The sequence below is a fragment of the Arachis stenosperma genome, chromosome 8, assembly GCF_014773155.1.
Source record: "Arachis stenosperma cultivar V10309 chromosome 8, arast.V10309.gnm1.PFL2, whole genome shotgun sequence".
NCBI lineage: Eukaryota > Viridiplantae > Streptophyta > Magnoliopsida > Fabales > Fabaceae > Arachis > Arachis stenosperma.
This window is the reverse complement of record NC_080384.1, coordinates 43,560,985-43,579,831: the sequence shown is the minus strand read 5'-3', so window position 1 is coordinate 43,579,831 and position 18,847 is coordinate 43,560,985. Positions and strand designations below refer to the sequence as shown.

General features: G+C 35.0%; 2 protein-coding genes across 16 annotated transcripts; both read left to right on the top strand.

Moving 5' to 3' along the window:
* The first annotated feature begins 5,359 nt into the window (after nt 1–5,359).
* On the top strand, nt 5,360–7,853 carry LOC130946028 (uncharacterized). The gene is made up of 3 exons (XM_057874709.1): nt 5,360–5,920; nt 6,361–6,822; nt 6,918–7,853. Exons 1-3 carry the CDS (start codon nt 5,360–5,362, stop codon nt 7,851–7,853), a joined length of 1,959 nt encoding a protein of 652 aa, XP_057730692.1.
* A 3,975-nt stretch (nt 7,854–11,828) lies between these two features.
* On the top strand, nt 11,829–17,883 carry LOC130945016 (dihydroorotase, mitochondrial-like). 15 transcript variants are annotated; one of them, XM_057873656.1, is made up of 9 exons: nt 11,829–12,201; nt 13,203–13,500; nt 13,659–13,804; nt 13,980–14,161; nt 15,282–15,418; nt 15,821–15,986; nt 16,089–16,205; nt 16,646–16,806; nt 17,218–17,883. In XM_057873656.1, the coding sequence occupies exons 2-9, from the start codon at nt 13,240–13,242 to the stop codon at nt 17,410–17,412; spliced, it is 1,365 nt and encodes a 454-aa protein (XP_057729639.1). In that variant the 5' UTR covers nt 11,829–12,201; nt 13,203–13,239; the 3' UTR covers nt 17,413–17,883. The 15 variants fall into 15 exon arrangements, with proteins under 15 accessions (XP_057729639.1, XP_057729640.1, XP_057729638.1 ...); XM_057873657.1 differs by having other exon boundaries at nt 11,829–12,205; XM_057873655.1 differs by having other exon boundaries at nt 11,829–12,219.
* Nucleotides 17,884–18,847: the final 964 nt, after the last annotated feature.

The window sequence follows — 18,847 nt, the reverse complement described above, 5'->3', positions numbered from 1 at the left end:
ACGTTTTGCCGTTTGTGTCCACAAAGAACCCACAATTAGCATGCAAGGCCATGGACAACTTGCAGCAAGGGACTCGAGTGCTGGGCAGCTAAATTAAGAAAATGTTCTGCAACTCTATCTAGTTTGTAGGTAGTAAGGCTCACAAAGACAGCCAAGGGCAATGGAAGCATGGCAGGAAAGCTTCCTCCTGCAAGAAGATTAGGAATTTGAATTTTGGAATTTATGGTTAAATATAGAGGAAGGGACCAATGTGGGTATAAATTGAAAGCATGCCAGCTAAGCTAGCCATTGGAGCCACCCAGCATGCCGAAACGATGCCACGTAAGCGCTTTGGTGATGACTCATCACCAGAAATATGCCCAGGGACCACTATGAGTGTCCGGAGCTCTATCTGGAAGACTAATATAGGGAAATTGGGATCTTGAGGACTACAATAAGTATTCACGTGAATTTCAAGGACTATTATGAAAATTTACTCAGGGTTCAAGTGTTCAACTTAGAACATGGACGCTTTTTATTTTTGTTATTAGACTTCAGACGGAGTTTTAAAAGAGTTTATGTATTTTTTTCGTGTAATTACTCTATCGGTCCTTTTAGTTTCACTAAATTTTTAATTAGGTTTCTATACTTTTTTTTTTCGATATCCCTATACCATATTAGATTTTGTAATTAAGTTTCTACCGTGACAAAAATGATAGAATTAACAGAATATTCTGTTAAACAAACTGAATATGTCTAACACTTTACTGAATATTCTGTATACTTTAATAGAATATTCCGTTAATTTCAACGTTTTTGTCACAGTAGGCACTTACTTACAAAATTTGATATAGTATAAAGATTTAATTGAAAAGGAAAAAAATATAGAGACCTAATTAAAAATTTGGTGAAATTATAAGGACCGACAGAATAATTAAACCATTTTTTATGTGGAAAAAACTTTTTTAAACAAAAATTTGAGAGTTAGATTTGAGTTTCTTATTTTAAATGTGTAAATTGGAGGGTTTAATTTGCTTCATGATAGAAAAAAAATTATTTCAACATAAATTGAAAAGTCCGATTTGTATATTATAAAATCTGATTCTCAGATTTTTTCTATTTCTCCAAATTTGAGGGTTCAATTTGTTACTTAAAATTAAAAAAAAAATTAAATTCATATTAAAGAAAACGGCCATGCTACACATCCATGTAATTTTTCATTCAAGTTCATCCAAGCTGGCCCAACACAAAAAAAACTCAATTTCATTAAATGAGCGTGTATTCACGTACCCAAACCCCCAAAACGTTTAACATTCATTCGTGCCTTCATTATGAAACAACGTTCCTTCTTCAACTTCGAAACCGCGACTGGAGAAGTTTAAATTTCTATCAAAATCTCTCAAACCTCCATTGTGTTCTCTACGAAAACTGCTCTTACTCCAAAATCGCGTCAAGCTTTCGAAAAGAAGAAGAAAAAAAGAAACAAAAACAAGAACAGAGACTCCGCAAGGTATGAAGAGAAAAACTATCATTATTATGTTCATTTAATTTCTCTCAAAACTCGTATTTCTCCTAGTTCGATTTAAGGTTTAGTGGATTGAATTACTTCATTTAGTAGATCGGCTTATTCTAAATCCATTTTTATTACGTAACTAGGGCATACGAATAGAAAATGTGTTGTTATTTTCTTTCTGTGATATATTGATCGGTTCATTGGTGTTGGTCATTTTGATTCACTTGATTGTTAGTGTGTTCAGTTGAGTCATTGTGCATGTAGAAATATTTTTCTTAATAATTAAATGTTTTTCACGTTTTATTCAGCACATGAACGTTGTTCGGTTTAGTGGAGTTGCTCATTTTGATTCACTTGATTGTTAGTGTGTTCATTGAGTTCTTGTGCATGCAAAAATATTTTTCTTGATGATTGAATGTTTATCACGTTTTATTCAACATGTGAATATTGTTCGGTTTAGTAGAGTTGCTCATTTTGATTCACTTTATTGTTAGTGTATTCAGTTGAGTCCTTGTGCATGCAGAAATATTTTTCTTCATGATTGAATGTTTGTCACATTTTATTCAGCACATGAATGTTGTTCAATTTATTAGTGTTGGTCATTTTAATTCACTTGATTGTTAGTGTGTTTAGTTGAGTCATTGTACATGCAAAAATATTTTTCTTGATGATTAAATGTTTATCACGTTTTATTCAGCACATGAATATTGTTCGATTCAGTGGAGTTGCTCATTTTGATTCACTTGATTAAAATGTGCATGCTTGTGCTTGCCAATATATTGAGTGAATTATTGACCAAATTTTTTTGTCCTTACAACAAAAATGAAGAAGACAATGGTGACAAAGAAGGAGAAGGCACGCTATAACGTAAGCATATGTACAAAATGAGAGACGAAATGATTTGGGCATCTAAAGTAATAAGACTCCCAAAGCCATCTGCTACCATCTCAAGCCCTTATTGTAAATTCACATCTGGGGATTTAGATAGTAAATAGGACATACCTTGTTTGATTGATTGTAATTAACACTATTTTGTTTAACTTGTTTAAAAAGCAAACACTGCTTCTTTGAATGTATATATGTGAATATTAATGTAAATGTTATTGGAAATCTAACGTTAATGTATATATTTGATTTAAGATGGATTAGTCCTTGTCTTGTCAGTCTGAGATGTTAATGTATATATCTGTTGGAACTGTCTGGCTGCTGTTTTGTTCCAGGTTCACAGTGAATGAAAATCAGGGCATTTATCAAACATTAATAGCCCTAAAAACCCAAATGAATCGAAATTAACACACTGGATGGACCGAAAAAGTGCATATATCACTATTAAAAAAATGTTTCTATGAGTATTCAGTTTCAAAACAGCTTTCTGCATAATGAAATGAACACGTTATTAAGGTGAATCAACTGTATAGTATTAAATGAATAGAACATTATTCATTATATAAAATCAAATTCAAAACAATTTTCTGCATAATGAACCAAAAACGTTATTAAGCTGAATTAACTGTATAGTACTAAATGAATGGAACATTATCCATTATATAAATCAAATTCAAAACACATGTGCCTACAATTTAGAAGTTATAAATTCAATTTAATTCAGAACACCTGCGTACATTCAATTCAATTCAATTTAACAATTGCATTCCATTCAATTCGACTAAAAAAATTTTAAAAGAGTGATTGGATGGACTTTGAGAGAAATAAATTTATGAATCTAATACAAAAGACTAGACCTTTAAAATTTCATCCGGAGATGTTAAAGAATTTTACTTATTGGGAAGCTTGGAAAAGAATATCAACATAACAAAATTCAATGAGAATAATGTGGCGCAACTCATAGAAACTAATTACTTTGATACGCTTGCTCCTTGTGTGCATATAACAGAGATTATTTGCAATAAACTAGTGGATCACTTGGAATGGAGACTTGAGAGAAAAGATATATATTTGCAATAAACAATTTTCTGTATAACGAACCGAACATGTCATTGTGGTGAAATAATTGTATAGTACTAAATGAATCGAACATTATCCATTATATAAAATCAAATTCAAACAACTTTCTGCATAATAAACCGAAGACGTCATTATGATTGACAGCGATCTGTTTGATTACCAGTTAGGTTTTGATAACTATGGTTGACAGCCAAGTTGTAGAATTTTCATTTCTAACAATATAATATCCTTTTTGCTTCTATTTTTTGTGTCATAGTTTCATCCCTGTCATACTGGCCAAAAACTGTGATTTTTTATTTTGAATGCTGATATGTCTTGGACTCTTGGGCTTTATCTCATTAATCTACTTATTCTTTCAGCCCAAAAAGAAAAAGAAAAAGAAAATAAAATAAAAGGAAAAAAAGAAGAGTATCTCATTCTCAACGTTGACTTCTTGCAACTTAGTTCCTGTCACAGTAGCTACTTCTGTCACCTTCCGATCGAACTTTCCATCGTCGACAGTGCTCGACAGTGCTGACGCCTGCTTCCACCGAAAACAGAGTACGACGACTATCACCGGATTCCTTCTCTGGTAAGTACCGTTTGCTCCCTGTTTTATTTTCAGCTTTTTATTTGTGTGTAATTTTTCTTTTATATTTATATTTTTTTTGTAAAAGATATATGTTGTGAGTGTATAAACTAAAGTGAGTTTTTTTTTAATATGAATTTAGTTAAATTGAATAAAAAGTATATGATTTACATCTTCTTTTATTAAAATAGAACCATAATAATTTATTTGCTTTACATTTGTTAAAGTCAACAAGTTGCAAAGTGCAAATAGCAGCGAGGAAAGTGGACTTTTAAAAACCTAATTTTCAGATGGAGAGCGGTGAGAGCGGGAGAGAGTCTTGAGTCTTTGAGGGTGGCAGATAGCGAGGTAGCTGGCCATGCCGGTAGAAGCAATAAGGGGAAGAGCGGGGGAGGGCATGCATCAGGTGAAAAGGAGGGGACTAAAGGAGACAGTAACAAGACTCAAAGTCAAAGGGTATCATTTAGAGATAAAGTTGTTGGTGCTTCAGCAAAGAGAGTTTTAGAGGTTGCTGATTCTCTTGATGGGAATAAGATGGCTACAGTAGTTGGTAAGTAAGGTGACTCGGAGATGCCAACTGTGACATTCACGAAAGAAGCAAAAGAGATATTGGCAGAGCCCTACAAAGATGCCATCGTAATCAAAGTTCTTGGAAAAAAATTTTAGCTATAAGGCGATCACGCACAGGCTTAAAGTTGTTTGGAGAACCAAAGAAGGATATGAGGTACTAGATGTCGGTTTTGGCTATTTCTTAGTCAAATTTGATCTCTTGGAGGATTAAGAAAAAGTTCTCCTTGGAGGACCGTGGATGATTACTGGTAGTTTTGTTGCAGTTAAACCTTGGAGTTCTTCATTTAGACCTTGTGAAAGCACATTTGGGTCTACCATAGTTTGGATAAGGATCACATGTTTAAACATTAACTACTATCAAGAGAAAGCCATAAAAATGATTGCATCAGCGGTTGGAAAACCGATCCGCATCGACTTAGCCACCAAGTCTACGGAGAGGGGAAAGTATGCAAGAGCATGTGTGCAAATCAACTTGGGACTTCCAGTCATAAAGAGAATTCAAGTTGATGGTCATATGTATGACGTAGAATATGAGCACTTAAATTTAATTTGTGAAAAAATGTAGCTGCTTTGGGCATATAACAAGAGAATGTGCAAAAGAGAACAATAATGGCATTGAGAAGGAAAGCACGGTGAAGGAGAAAAATTTGCCGTTACTATTTCTGGTGGATAACAACGAGAAAACGGCAGAAGGTAGTCAAATCCCAATAAAAAATCAAAATTCAACCTTTGAATTTTGAATTAATGCTAAATCAATTCCAATTATGGAGAAGCATGGAGAAGCAGATCTTGTATATGATAATTTGCAAGAATCGAGCATGGATAAAGATACTCATGTAAAAGAGGGTGAATGGGTTACAGTTAGTAGAAAAGGCAAGGAAAAAGTGGGTAAAGACCCAAAAGTGGTACCAAAAAAGGCCAACGCAGCAATATGCTCTAACTTGGTGAGTAAGAAATTTTCTCTTGGGCCTACTAACATGCATGCTGGATCCTCATCAAATACAAAGGTGAAGTCCTCATCAAATGCAAAGGTGGGGTCCAAGAAAAAGAAGAATTCTCCATCCACCCTTGACTCTTTGGGAAAAGCACAAGTGTCATTCAAGGATCAGAGCATTCCCTTTTTCAAAGCAGGGCATAAAAGGCAGCATCCTATTTCGCTTCAAAACTCACCTATTGAAGCATTGTCAATGGATTTCGAGCACAAAAAGAACTTGATAAAGCCGGTGCAACAACAAATCTGGAGAACCAACCTCAACAGAAGAATGATGGTTCTGCGGCGCAAGATCAAGAGAAGAAGCTTGGAGATAGGGGCCCATCAACGTGAGGTAGGATGATTAAACATTCCAATTATTTAATTTATTTCCATGGATTGTGACCATTTAAATATTATTAGTTGGAGTATAAGGGGGCGTCAAATAAGATGTCTCGGGTGCACTGCAAGGAGTTAGAACGAAAATATCAACCAACTTTTTTTATTTTGGTGGAAACTCATATTGGGTTTGAAACTATGAAATATTTTTGGGGGAGATTAGGCTATTATTCTGTAGGAATTGTAGATGCTATTGGGCACAAGGGAGGAATTTGGTTCCTCTCTGCTAATTTAAAATTTTCTTGTAAAATTCTTTGGCCTATGAATCAATGTGTAACATTGAAAATTGATGGTGGTGGGAGAAGATGGATTTGCAGTGCAGTTTATGGTAGCCCTCAAGCCGCTAATAGAGTAGATTTATGGAGTCATCTGCTTGATATTGTCTTGTGCATTCAGGACCCGTGGGTGGTGGTAGGGGATTTTAATGATATTTTGAGTGTTCAAGACGTGAAAGGTGGTAATTTCTATTCGAATCACAGTAGTATCTTTGCAAACACTTTAGATTCTTATGGTCTTTTTGATCTGACAACCTCTAAAAGATGGTTTACTTGGTTTTGTAAAATTCAAGGAAATAAAGAAATTGCAAAGAGATTGGATAGAGCTTGCTGTACTATAGAATGGGGCCTTCTTTTTCCAAAAGCATTTGTTGAAGTTCTCAGCCATTCTCACTCTGATCATTGTCCCATGCTTATCCGATGTCAAGGAGTTCCTTTCAAGAAAGGAAACCAACCTTTTATATTCCAAGCGGCATGGGCGACGTATCCTGATTACAAGGCCATTGTTATGAAATCTTGGGATAGTACAGATTTTGGCATCCATAGAAAGTTTCAAGAAGCTTCGTTGGAATACAACTCTACGGTTTTTGGCAATATTTTTATTAAAAAGAGGGAATTGGAGGCTTATTTGAATTGTATCCAACAGAAAATAGAAGCTGACAGTGTTCAATTTTGAAGCACAAAAAGGAAGAATTGAGAGCTGGGTATAATCTAGTGCTGGCTCAGGAAGAGATGCTTTGGTACCAAAAGTCAAGAGATCAATGGGTCCGGTATGGTGATAGAAATACTAGTTTTTTCCATATGCAAACCATCATTAGAAGAAAATCTAACAAGGTTCATGGGTTGCTAGTCAGTGATGGGTCCTGGTCTGATGATCTGGAAGTTTTGCAAAGAGAGGTTGTTCATTTCTTCAAAAATATTTTTTGCTCCATTGAGCCTGTTGAGGTTAATTGCATCGGAGAAATTCCCATGCCAACTCTTAGCCAATATATTTGTGATAATTTGTCTAAACCAGTGACAATGTTGGAGGTTAAAAAAGCTCTGGATAATCTGAGCTCATTCAAAGCTCCTGGGCCAGATGGTTTTCAAGTATTCTTCTTCAAGGAATATTGGGATGTCGTGGGTCATAAGGTGTGGCGTACTGTTCAAAAAGCATTCTTAGGGGAGACGTTAAGTCATTCTTTGTTGGAAACTTTGATTATTCTTATCCCTAAGTGCGACCCTCCAACTAGATTGAAAGATTTTTGGCTAATAAGCCTTTGTAATGCCATTTACAAACTTGTGACTAAAGTGCTGGTTAATAGATTACGACCTTTCTTGGATGAGATTGTTGGCCCAACTCAGGGAGGGTTTATTCATGGTAGAGGAGTGTCTGATAATATTATTGTTGTTCAAGAAGTTCTTCACTTTCTTAAGTGGACAAAGTCTAGAAAAGGAGCTATGGCTTTTAAGATTGATTTAGAAAAGACTTATAATAGAGTTGATTGGAATTTTCTTGAGCACACTCTTGAATCTTTTGGCCTTCCTTCTCTAATTATTCGGCTTGTAATGAATTGTGTTCAGGCCTTAAATCTTTCCATCCTCTTGAATGGGAATAGATTGGATAGCTTCTAACCTCGCAGAGGACTCAGGCAAGGAAATCCAATTTCTCCTTATTTATTTGTTTTGTGCATTGATAGATTGGCGTGCTTCATTTCCAAACAAGTTGACGAGGGTATTTGGGATGGTGTGGTTATTTTTAGAGGGGGACCTAGAGTTTCTCACTTGATGTTTGCAGATGACCTTCTCCTTTTTTGTAAAGCGGAGAAAAATCAAGTTCAGAATGTCGTACACACCTTGGAGTTGTTCTGCAAAGCTTCAGGTATGAAGGTTAACATTGAAAAATCCAAAGCTATTTGTTCTAGAAAAATCTCTAATATAACGAAGAAAATGTTGTCTGGTGTTTCTCATATTCCTTTTACTAGTGACTTAGGCAAATACTTGGGAGTGAACCTTAATCATCCTCGAGTTGTTAGGTCTGTTTTTCTGGACTCTTTAGAGAAGATCAAGAATAGGCTGGCTAGGAAAGGTCGACTCTTTACAGAGCAGGCAGGCTTTGCTTAATTAAATCTATTGCTTCTTCTCTTCTTATTTACCAGATGCACGTGACTATTTTTCCTACTTCGATTTGTCAAAAGATTGATTTTGTGCTTAGACAATTCTTGTGGAAGAAAAAGTGGGAGAGAGTTACTTAAGCTTGGTCAAGTGGAGCAAAGTTGTCACCCCAAGAAAATATGGAGGTTTGGGAATTAGAGATAATCAATGTGTGAATTTTGATTTATTAGGAAAGTTTGTTTGGCAATTATTACATAATAAAGATAAGCTTTGAGTAAGGATTATGTTGGCAAAATATTTATCTGGGGGTTCTTGCTTTTCATCTAATTTTTCTAATAATGTTTCAAGTACTTGGTGAGCAATTTATAAGACAATAGAAAAGCTTCGTGATGGTTTTGAATGGTGTATAGGCATGATGTCTCAATCCTTTTGGTATCATGCTTGGCGACCATCTGGAACGCTAGCTCCTTTGGTTCTTTTTGTGCACATTTCTAATTTTCTCTTGAAGCTAGAAGATGTCTGGCACTATGGACATTGGCGGTGGGATATTCTTTGCACAATGATTTCGGAAGAAATTAAACTTGATTTGATGCTCTTTGATCCTATCAAGCAAGCAGGAGATAAAACAGGTTGGTTTTGGACAAACTCAAATACTCTCACATACTCGACTAAAAGCGGGTATGAGTGGCTATTGAAGAAGAAATTTAGCTGGAATGATAATGAAAATTGGCTTTGACTTTGGCGCTTGAGAATACCAGAGAAGATAAAGTGTATATTCTGGCTTTGCCTCAACAACGGAGTTCCTATAGCTAGCTACTAGTTTCAAAGAGGTCTTGCTACTTCTGATTTTTGTCAGAGATGTTATCTTGCTTAGATGATATTAGCCATTGCTTTAGGACTTGCTAAAAAGCTCGTCAGATTTGGATTAGCTTAAACTTGGGAATGATCGCTGTGGATTCTGGTTTGGATTTTGTGTTTTGGATTCGTTCTAATCTCAACAAAAATGAGTTCCTATTTGCAGCGGCCTTTTGATGGATTTGGAGGGATATGAACAATGACATCTTCCATCAAGATGATCCATGGAGTAGGGAGAAAATTGTTCACTTGGCTAAACATGCTGCTCGAAATTTCTCCAATGTCATTACCACCCAAAAACATATTACTCCTTCCTCTTTGCAATATAACTGGAAACCACCTCCGATGAATGTCTGTAAACTGAACTGTGATGCAAGCATTTTTGAAAATGAGCAATTAGCTGGCTTTGGGTGTATTATTAGAGACAGCATGGGAATTTGGATAAAAGGTTGTTCTGCCAGTATACCTCTTTCTAGTGTTCTCTGCTGTGAGATTCATGCTATTTGGAGAGGGCTTGTTATGGCTTGGGATTGCAAGTGCAAATAGGTCATATGTGAAACTGATAATCTTGATGCGTTTCTTCTTATTTCGCGAGACACAACCAGCATGATTAGGACTGACTTTCATTTGCTTGACAAAATCAAAGAGATGCTCCAACGTAATTGGACAATTACGATAGTAGTCATTCAGCGCACAGCAAACAGAGCAGCTGATTTAATGGCTAAGACTGCTGCTTTTAACAAGCAGTTGTACTTGGAGTGGTTGTTGCCCACTAATAGTTTAGACATTATTATTAGAGAGGAGTCCTACTATTTCTCTTAGGTCATTTTTCTTTGTGTTATTTTCAGTCACAAAAAATAGAACAATAATAAATATATTTTCGTTGCTGTGTGAATGAATGCTTATGTTATGTTTGACAGAATGACAAAGTTTTATTGTAGCTATTATGGTTGTTATTAGGGGTGTTCAAAACCAATCCACATCGAACAAAACCGATGAACCAAACTAAAAAAATCGAAAAAACCAAAAATAAAAAACCAAAAAATTAAATTTTTGCTGTTTTCTATTGGTTCAGTTCGATTTTCAGTTTTGACAGTAAAAATTTGAACCAAACCAAACCGAACCAACATGTATAATAAAATATAAAAAATACCCTTATAATGCTAGCACCAACGTCTTGAAAATTGGATTGGTTGGTTCAATCGGGTTAATCAGAAACCGGTTATTTGGTCGTTCTGATTGATCTCCAAAATCGCCTTGCAAAAAAATTGGTTAACAAACCGATTGAACCAGCCGAGTTTTTTAAGGCTCGATTTTGTAATCCAAGATAAAAAATGGTGTCATTTTTACCAATGTTTTGAAAATTGAACCGGACCGACCAATTCAATCGGATTCACTGAGAACTGGTCACCTAGCCATTTCGGTTGAAGTGAAACCGTTTAGCAAAAAACTGATTAAAAAGCGGTTGAACCGATGATTAACCGATAAACTGTTTGAACCAGACGATTTTTCTCCGGTTTTCAATTTAAAAAAAATTACCTAAACCCTCCGCGTTCTCTCTCTTTCACATGCAAATTACCACGGAACCCTACTCCTCCCCCCCTCTCTCTCTAGCTCCACGGAACCTTAGCACCCCCAGCCAACAACAGTAGCAGCCAGGGCCCAGTTCCCAGCGCCGCTGTTGCCCACGAACTCTTCTCCTCAGCCAGCGTCCATCCCCGGTGTCGCCGATCCTCTTTTCCTAGATCCCTTCTCCTCGCGTTGCTAGTTTCGCTTGGAGCTGCTGTTGGCGTCGCCGCCTCTGTCCTCATCGTCATCGGCCACCCTGAACTTGTGTCTCTGTCCTCGTCGTCGAGCCTTCTCTCTCGCACGCTGTCTTCGATCCCCTGGCTGTCCGAGCTCACTTTCCTTCCTCCTTCGCCGTCACTTCTATTCCTCCCTTGCCGTCGTAAGCAAAGCTACTTCAATTTATATTTTCTTATTTTGTTATTTTACCCTCGCCCCTCGAAGCTTTTGTTATTGTTGTCGGAAGGTCGGTTTGAAGCTTCTGTCATCGTCGTTGTCGAAAGGTCGGTTTGAAGTTTCTGCTGTTGGTCGCCTCTGCCTGTCGATCACCATCTCTTTTCCGATAAGCACTCATCCATAACTTCTTCTATCCTTTTTTTATTGCATTAATTTTTATGATTCTGATTTCTGAGTTAATTTCTTTGATGATCTTGATGGTACCTATAAATTTTGTTAATTATGTCCATAATCTTGATGTTCAAGTTCATGTCCATAAGTATGTTCTTGTTGATGTCTAATGGTAGTTCTCCTTACTTTTTTAGGTTCATTTTGTTTAAAACCAAATCTTCTAATTTAATGTAATATATTTAGTTGTTACTGATTAGAAATTAATTAAAACAATTTTATTTTTGAAGATGGATAAGTGATTAAAATTTTTTTAGTTATAAGATATTTGAATTTGTTTATGAATAATTTAATGATAAATTATGTGAAAGTATAAAATTTTAAATATTTAAACTTATATATTTATTTTTTAATAATTTTATTTTATATTTAATTAAACTGATTTTATTCATTGAACCATTAAATCAGTTACTCGACCGGTTCGGTTATGACAACCTTGCCTGGCACAACTGCATTACCCTCTGCCCCACTAAAACCTAACCCTAACACACGCATCACACTCTCCAGCCTCCACTCTCCAGGTTTCTCACGCTCCCACCAGAGGCTCACCACTCTTTGCCGGCGGCGAATTCCATCACAGTCGCGCCCCCATCCAGCCCACAACGCCCTCGTACATTTTGTTCTGCGTCACTCCTTTCCCAGCACCGTCGTGGTCTCCATCCAGCGTCTTCGTTGTCTCGCCGGTTTCAGCCCCGCCATCTCCGTCGTCTCACCGTCCAGCATCTCCCTGTCTCTCATTGATTTCTTCTGCCAGAAGCTCTGTTCAGTGGCTGCTGCTGCTACCGGTTGCGTCGCTGGCGGTCCTGTTGATGTTCTTGTCGCTGTCGGTGTTGTATTTCGAGTCAATCTCTACACCTCTCATGGTTCTGTTATTATTGTTGGTTCTGAACTGATTTTTTGTTATGATTCTTTGTTTTTGGTTTAAGGTTTTGGTTATGTTCTTATTGTTTTTATTATTCATTCTAATTTTTTCGTTCTGATGTTTTTTTTTTCTAATTATCTGGTTATGATTTTTAGTTCTAATTATTTGTGCTAAAAACATAAATTTATTTACAAAGATTACCTTTAACTATGAGTTTCTACTCACTGCTTCTGGCGCATCTAATCACATAGGAGTTTCTACTCTTGTTGCATATTCAATTTCTGAAAAACAGCAAGAAGAGATAGAAGAAAATATGGTTACAAAGCCGTTGAAGTTTTCGGTTTTGACATTATATTTTTGGTTCCCTTCATTGTTTCACTTGCATTGGTTAGTTTCTTTTTTTCTTTTTTTCTGAGGCGAAGCAAATGCTTCTTGGAATATCTTGGGCATATTTTAGAAAAATGCTAATATTAGGATATATGACTAATGTATGTTAATTCTAATGGGGTATTTAAAGTATGTATTTAACTTTGTTTAACTTTGAATTATGTTAGAAATTGTGATATATGATTTAAAAACCGAAAAACCGAACCAAACAAATCCAATTATGTTTGGTTTGGTTTGGATGGCTTTAGATAAAAAACGAACCAAACTAAACCGATCAAATTTTATACGGTTGGATCTGATGATTTTTTCTCTAAAAACCGAACCAAAAATCGAACACCACTAGTTATTATACTGATCTAGGACTGAGATTTTACTTGAAAAAACGCACAAGTCCGCAAGCTCAAGTAAACTCTTGTCGCAGATTCGTACATGCATTGAATTATTCATCACAAATGTAGTTGTTATTATGCTTAACTTGTTCTCCTAATATATATAATGTTGACGTACTTGATCTTTCTGCATTTTTTCCAATCATGTTTATATTGTTTGTTTTGATAAGTTTCTTCTTTGAGCAGATAGTTTGCTCATGCTTTCGTGGTACTAGGAAGGGGAATGATAAAGACTTTGTCACTTCCTTGCCAAGTATGTATATATATTCTGATTGTAGTTTTATTCATCTTTCATTTTCATGCATTTTCTTCAATCCCATTCTCCGTGTTTACAAAAAAAAAAAAAGATATTTTTCCTGCTATTTTGCATGGAATGTGTAGAATGTTTGGGGAAAAGGGGAGTCATGGTATCAACATCAACAAGGGTTGCATATGGAACTTGTTGCTATTTTGCATGGATAAGTGTAGAATGTTTGGGGAAATGGTGAGTCATAGCTTCAACATCAACAAATATAGCATATTGAACTAGATTTTCATTTTATTTCTTTAAAGTTTAAATAAATTTTTTGATTAAATCAAGAATTAATCTCTTCCGTTTTTTCTGATTCTGCTAGTAATTGAATTGTTATCCTTCTACGAAAGGTATTTAGATTGTCTTCCAAAAGGTTCGAAAATCATAGGCGCTTTAATTGTAAAGGAACAATGATGGAACTCAGTATTACACAACCTGATGATTGGCATCTTCACCTCCGTGATGGTGACCTACTTGAAGGTGTCATCCCTCACAGGTAATTTGATTTCTAATAGAAAAGACTTGTTAAACTCCTTGCATTTCTTGCTGTTTATTTTTGTCGGATGCCTAAACAGCCTTGGGCATGGTCTATTATTATTTAGCTATGACTGTGCTCACTTCATTTAAAGGAAACAGAAGTGAATATTAATTAATAAATATTGCTTCTACAGTGCCAAGCATTTCGGAAGGGCAATAGTGATGCCTAATTTGAAACCACCCATCACTACTACTGCAGCTGCTTTGGCTTATAGGGAGTCCATTCTGAAAGCATTGCCTAAAGATAGCAGCTTCACTCCTTTGATGACCCTTTACTTAACAGATATGACAAGCCCTGATGAGATTAAACGTGCAAGTGAGTATAATTTGTTTATATGTGAATCCAAAATATTGCCAATTACCTATGCAATTTCAAGTAATAAAAAAAGCGTTGGCGGAGATAGTAAGTATGTTTAATTGATGTGTCTTTGTTAGTACAAGGTTTTATGTTTTACTAGAAGAATTTTGTTAAAATTAACTTCTTTTACCTTTTACCTTATCAGTTCTATTTCATATTTCCAACTGTGTTTTGTTGCTACATGACATGCTAACATGATATTATCTTTGCTGTTAAGCATTTCTTATATCAAACACAATTAGCCACTATATAAAGAAGTTTATGGTACTAACGAAGGGGTGACTTTTATTTTATTATAACTTTTATGAGGTGAAATTTGAGATGTAATCATTGGCAGATATTTAACCAGTTAGTAGCTATGGAACAAATTATATATGATTCGTAAGAGTCAAAACGGATAGAGTATGGGATAGAAGTTAAGGAAACCTCTACGCATAATTAACATAATCTGATATCATAGTTTAATATTGATCTTAAGAAACAGTACTAGTGTTTAAGCAAGTATGAAAAAGATATTAAAAGGCTATAAAGCAAGTAAATATCCTATGCAGATGGGAGCCACCCTCCTTAGAAATTGCTTAACTGGCTCCAAGCATATTTTTTACTCATTGAACCATGCGTCCTTTCTCTCAATTTTCCTCATAAACCCACATCTCTTCCTAGTCAGCATTACGGCATTATTAGCTTCTTGCTGTCCTCACTAATTCTTCCCCCTGCTATTCTCACTCCTTTCTCCTGAGTCAGGTTTCTCTACTATGGGGCCAATGTTGCTTGGAGTAGACTTCGGTAATCATGAGTTTGAGCCTTTTTTTCTTTTCTCTTTCTTTAGACGACAACAAGCCATTTATTGCCCTTTTCTTATGCATAGTGGAGGCTTTCAGCTTTGTCCAATGGAGCAAAGGATCTAGCTTAATGTTTGTGTACACAACTACTTGATATAAAAAGTATAAAATTTTGTCGTTCACATGGAAATCAATGGTTTGATAATCTAATTTCATGCTATTCTCTATATATTTATTCAACTTTGGCTTGATTCTTCTGACTATAGTACATTATTTATGCTAATTGCATTTGGAAGAAAAGAGTGGAGCTGTTTATGGTGTGAAGTTGTATCCTGCTGGTGCTACCACAAATTCTCAAGATGGTGTTACAGATCTTTTTGGAAAATGCTTTCCTGTTCTTGAGGAAATGGTTGAGCAAGATTTACCATTACTGGTACGTTTTTCCCTCTCTGTATGTGTGTGTATGTGAGTTGATGTATAACAATGCATTACGTGCTTTTAGATGACATGCTTGCCCCAATTATAGATAGTGATTCAATTTCAGCTACAATGTCATTAGTCTTATGACTAATCACACCATGTCTTAATTATAATACACCTTTTCTAATGGAATTTATTATATTTGACGCCAAAATCACAATATGCCCCTCTAAAAATTGTGTGCAAATACTCGAAGACTTTATCTATTGTCTACGTTGTGCTTTGGAAAAGCCAAGGCTAGCCCAATAATGTTTTACTCTCTTTTTGCTTGTTGATTTGTCTATTGTCTATAATGTACATAAAATTGAAAGTTCATGTTTGTACTTTCTTATTTGCAAATCAGTGTATGTGACAGGTTCATGGAGAAGTTACAAATCCAAATGTTGATATTTTTGACCGGGAAAAGGTTTATATTGAAACGATTTTAGAGCCTTTGGTTCAAAAGCTTCCACAGCTTAAGATTGTAATGGAGCATATTACTACCATGGATGCTGTCAAGTTTGTTATGTCTTGTAAAGAGGGTACCTTATTTCAATTTCTTGAAAGAGCTTTCTCGAAAGAGCTTTCTCATCATTATGCTGTGATGTTGTAAAATTTTACTGATGTATGGTTTTCCTTTACAGATTCTGTAGGTGCAACTGTTACACCTCAGCATCTTATCCTTAACCGGAATGCTTTGTTCCAAGGTGGCTTGCAGCCTCACAATTACTGTCTCCCAGTTCTCAAAAGAGAGATCCACAGTATGTAGCTTTGTTTGTTCTCCTTAATGTATAGATTTGCAACATCTTTACATGTGATGTCAGTTCTCATGGTTATGAAATTGAAGTAATTATTTAAGGTCATGAATGAATCCGTGGTTTGCTTGTATTATATTTAGCGAATGTCTCAGTTTTTCATTGATCGGGTTTGATGTTATTCCTACAATTAGAAAATATTGGCTTTTTGTGGCTGCTAGCCTGGAATGGCCTTCCAACATCAGTTTACATTTTGAAGACGAAACTTGTAGCTTTTCTGTAAAGAGAAGTCTAATTGAGGAGTTATGGAGTCTATTGAACAGACTCATACGTAATTAGCTTGAAAAATTTGTTGCGAACTTGTTAATCATTTTAATTATTATTAAATTAATTTCTATTGCAAAACTATATTATCTTACCTTGAACTCTTTTTTCCCTCCCCATAGGACAGGCTATTGTTTCGGCTGTCACTAGTGGAAGTAAGAGATTTTTTCTCGGAACTGATAGTGCTCCACATGAAAAGCGTAAAAAGGAATGCGCTTGTGGATGTGCTGGCATATTCAATGCTCCTGTTGCTCTATCACTCTATGCCAAAGTCTTTGAGGAGGTGAACACTTTCATTTTGTTTCTACATATATTTCTTTAACAATTATTAGGTACTCCTTTCATTTTTCATTTTAGCAATGTGTGTTTTCTGTGACCAATATGTCACTTTCAAGTTTCAAAAGATTTGCAAACTAGTTTTGCTGCGCAAAATTCCAAAATTTCACTTCTAGGTTTTCTCCTTATGCGAAATTTCCACATATCCTTTTATATTTTGCAGTGAATATCAATAGCCATACATATAATTTTAGTACTATCATGAATATTTCATATGCATGCATGACTCGTGCATCAATCTTGTTTTTCCATGAGATGTAATATAACTAAATTAAAAAGCGCACACTTTACATACTACCTTGCCTATGAAAGCATGTTAATTTTTATATTATCTTGAAGTTATTTTTACATGTCGCAGGCTGGTGCATTGAATAAGTTGGAGGCCTTTACAAGCTTTAATGGGTCTGACTTCTATGGCTTACCCAGAAACAAGTCAAAGCTTACTCTAAAGAAGGCTCCATGGAAAGTACCTGAACTGTTATCTTTTCCGTTCGGAGACATCGTTCCCATGTTTGCAGGCGAAACCCTTGAATGGGAGGTATCCCTTAATTGACTAGCATTCTTCCTTTTTGACCAAAATCACTGGTATCTTTTTTCCTGACAGAATCCTGAACGAGCTGGGAACAATTGACACTTTCAGTGGAAAGTGTACATTATTTTGGCATAATAAAATAAATTGCTAATTTTTAAGAAATATATTCATGATTCATGCAGTGTTTAGACCAAGGGATTTGTCTGCACTGCAAGGTGACTGTTCTTACAAGTTACATAATTGGTTCTCTTTTTTCGTTTTTTGCACCCGTAAGTTTTGCTCTTAATGTGCAAATGCTCGTCTTGCTATCATTAACTCCTGAATTAGATGCTATGTTCCAATGGCATCTTACATAATAACTATAACATTATATTGAACAGCCCTTTTACCAGAGGTGTATTTATGTGTTACTTATGTGTTACAACTTGCAAATGAAACTATGGCCACTCTTACCATTTTATGTTTCTTGTTTAAATGCATACTTGGTCCCTTAAAAACTTTTGGTCCGTCTTTAATTTTTAATTTGTTGGCTTGTATTATGAAATAGTTGGCTAAAATTTTATCTCTTTTTTATTTAATAAATATAAAAAAATAAAATATTTCTAGACATACGAAAGAGTTGGAAAAGTTGCATAATTACGCAACTGATACTATTTTGCAATTTCCCCGTGAGAATATTGTGGAATGGCCTATTTTCATGAATAACTTAAGCTATGCGTAACTTAAAATCAGCCATTTGTCATTAGTATAAAATACATGTTGGAATATAAAATATATGTTGAAAATAAATTATACAACATATGTATTTATATACAAATAAATGATGATTAATTTTGGTACTTAATTTTAATGTAAAAATAGCATTTTTATTCCATGAAAATTTCTTTTGGAATAGGGTGTTGCAAAATCATAGTGGGTTTATTTTTTCCTCTCAAATAACCCATTTTGCAATACGTCATGACAATGATGCAGCTGCTCTTGTCATCTATGTCATAAAAATTTGAGTTGTTGAGGGTCTAATTGAATCTATTCCTTTATTTGGGTTAGGATCGACTAGGTGCATAAGTGGAATTATTTTTTTAAAATATCATGTGGCGTAAAATATTTTTTTCTGAGTTAAATTCTAAAATAATTCATGAATTAGTGTAAAAATAAATAATGATAATAATAGGTACAGCAGTTATAAAATTTTTTTTGGTGTAAAAAAAGAAATCAAGTCCGAAATGAATTGGTTTTTGATGATTTTGATATATTTTTTTATAAAAAATTGAAGAGCATAATAAATGCAAAGTAATTAACGAGTCATTCAAAGTTTAAAAAAATAGTGAATTTTTAAGAAAATAAAACTAAAAGATGAATATATATATATATATATATATATAGGATTTAAAAACAACTTTAATTTATATTAATAAATTGATTGAAGGTTAAAATTATGTATATGTCTTGAATAAAA

Coding starts and splice junctions, on each gene's coding strand:
- LOC130945016 (XM_057873656.1), top strand. CDS start 13,240: ATGATAAAGACTTTGTCACTTCCTTGCCAAGTATGTATATATATTCTG. Junction 14,162..15,281: donor TGATGAGATTAAACGTGCAA/GTGAGTATAATT, acceptor TGCATTTGGAAG/AAAAGAGTGGAGCTGTTTAT. Junction 15,419..15,820: donor AGCAAGATTTACCATTACTG/GTACGTTTTTCC, acceptor TGTATGTGACAG/GTTCATGGAGAAGTTACAAA.
- LOC130946028 (XM_057874709.1), top strand. CDS start 5,360: ATGGAGAAGCATGGAGAAGCAGATCTTGTATATGATAATTTGCAAGAA. Junction 5,921..6,360: donor TAGGGGCCCATCAACGTGAG/GTAGGATGATTA, acceptor TTGTGCATTCAG/GACCCGTGGGTGGTGGTAGG. Junction 6,823..6,917: donor CGTTGGAATACAACTCTACG/GTTTTTGGCAAT, acceptor TCAATTTTGAAG/CACAAAAAGGAAGAATTGAG.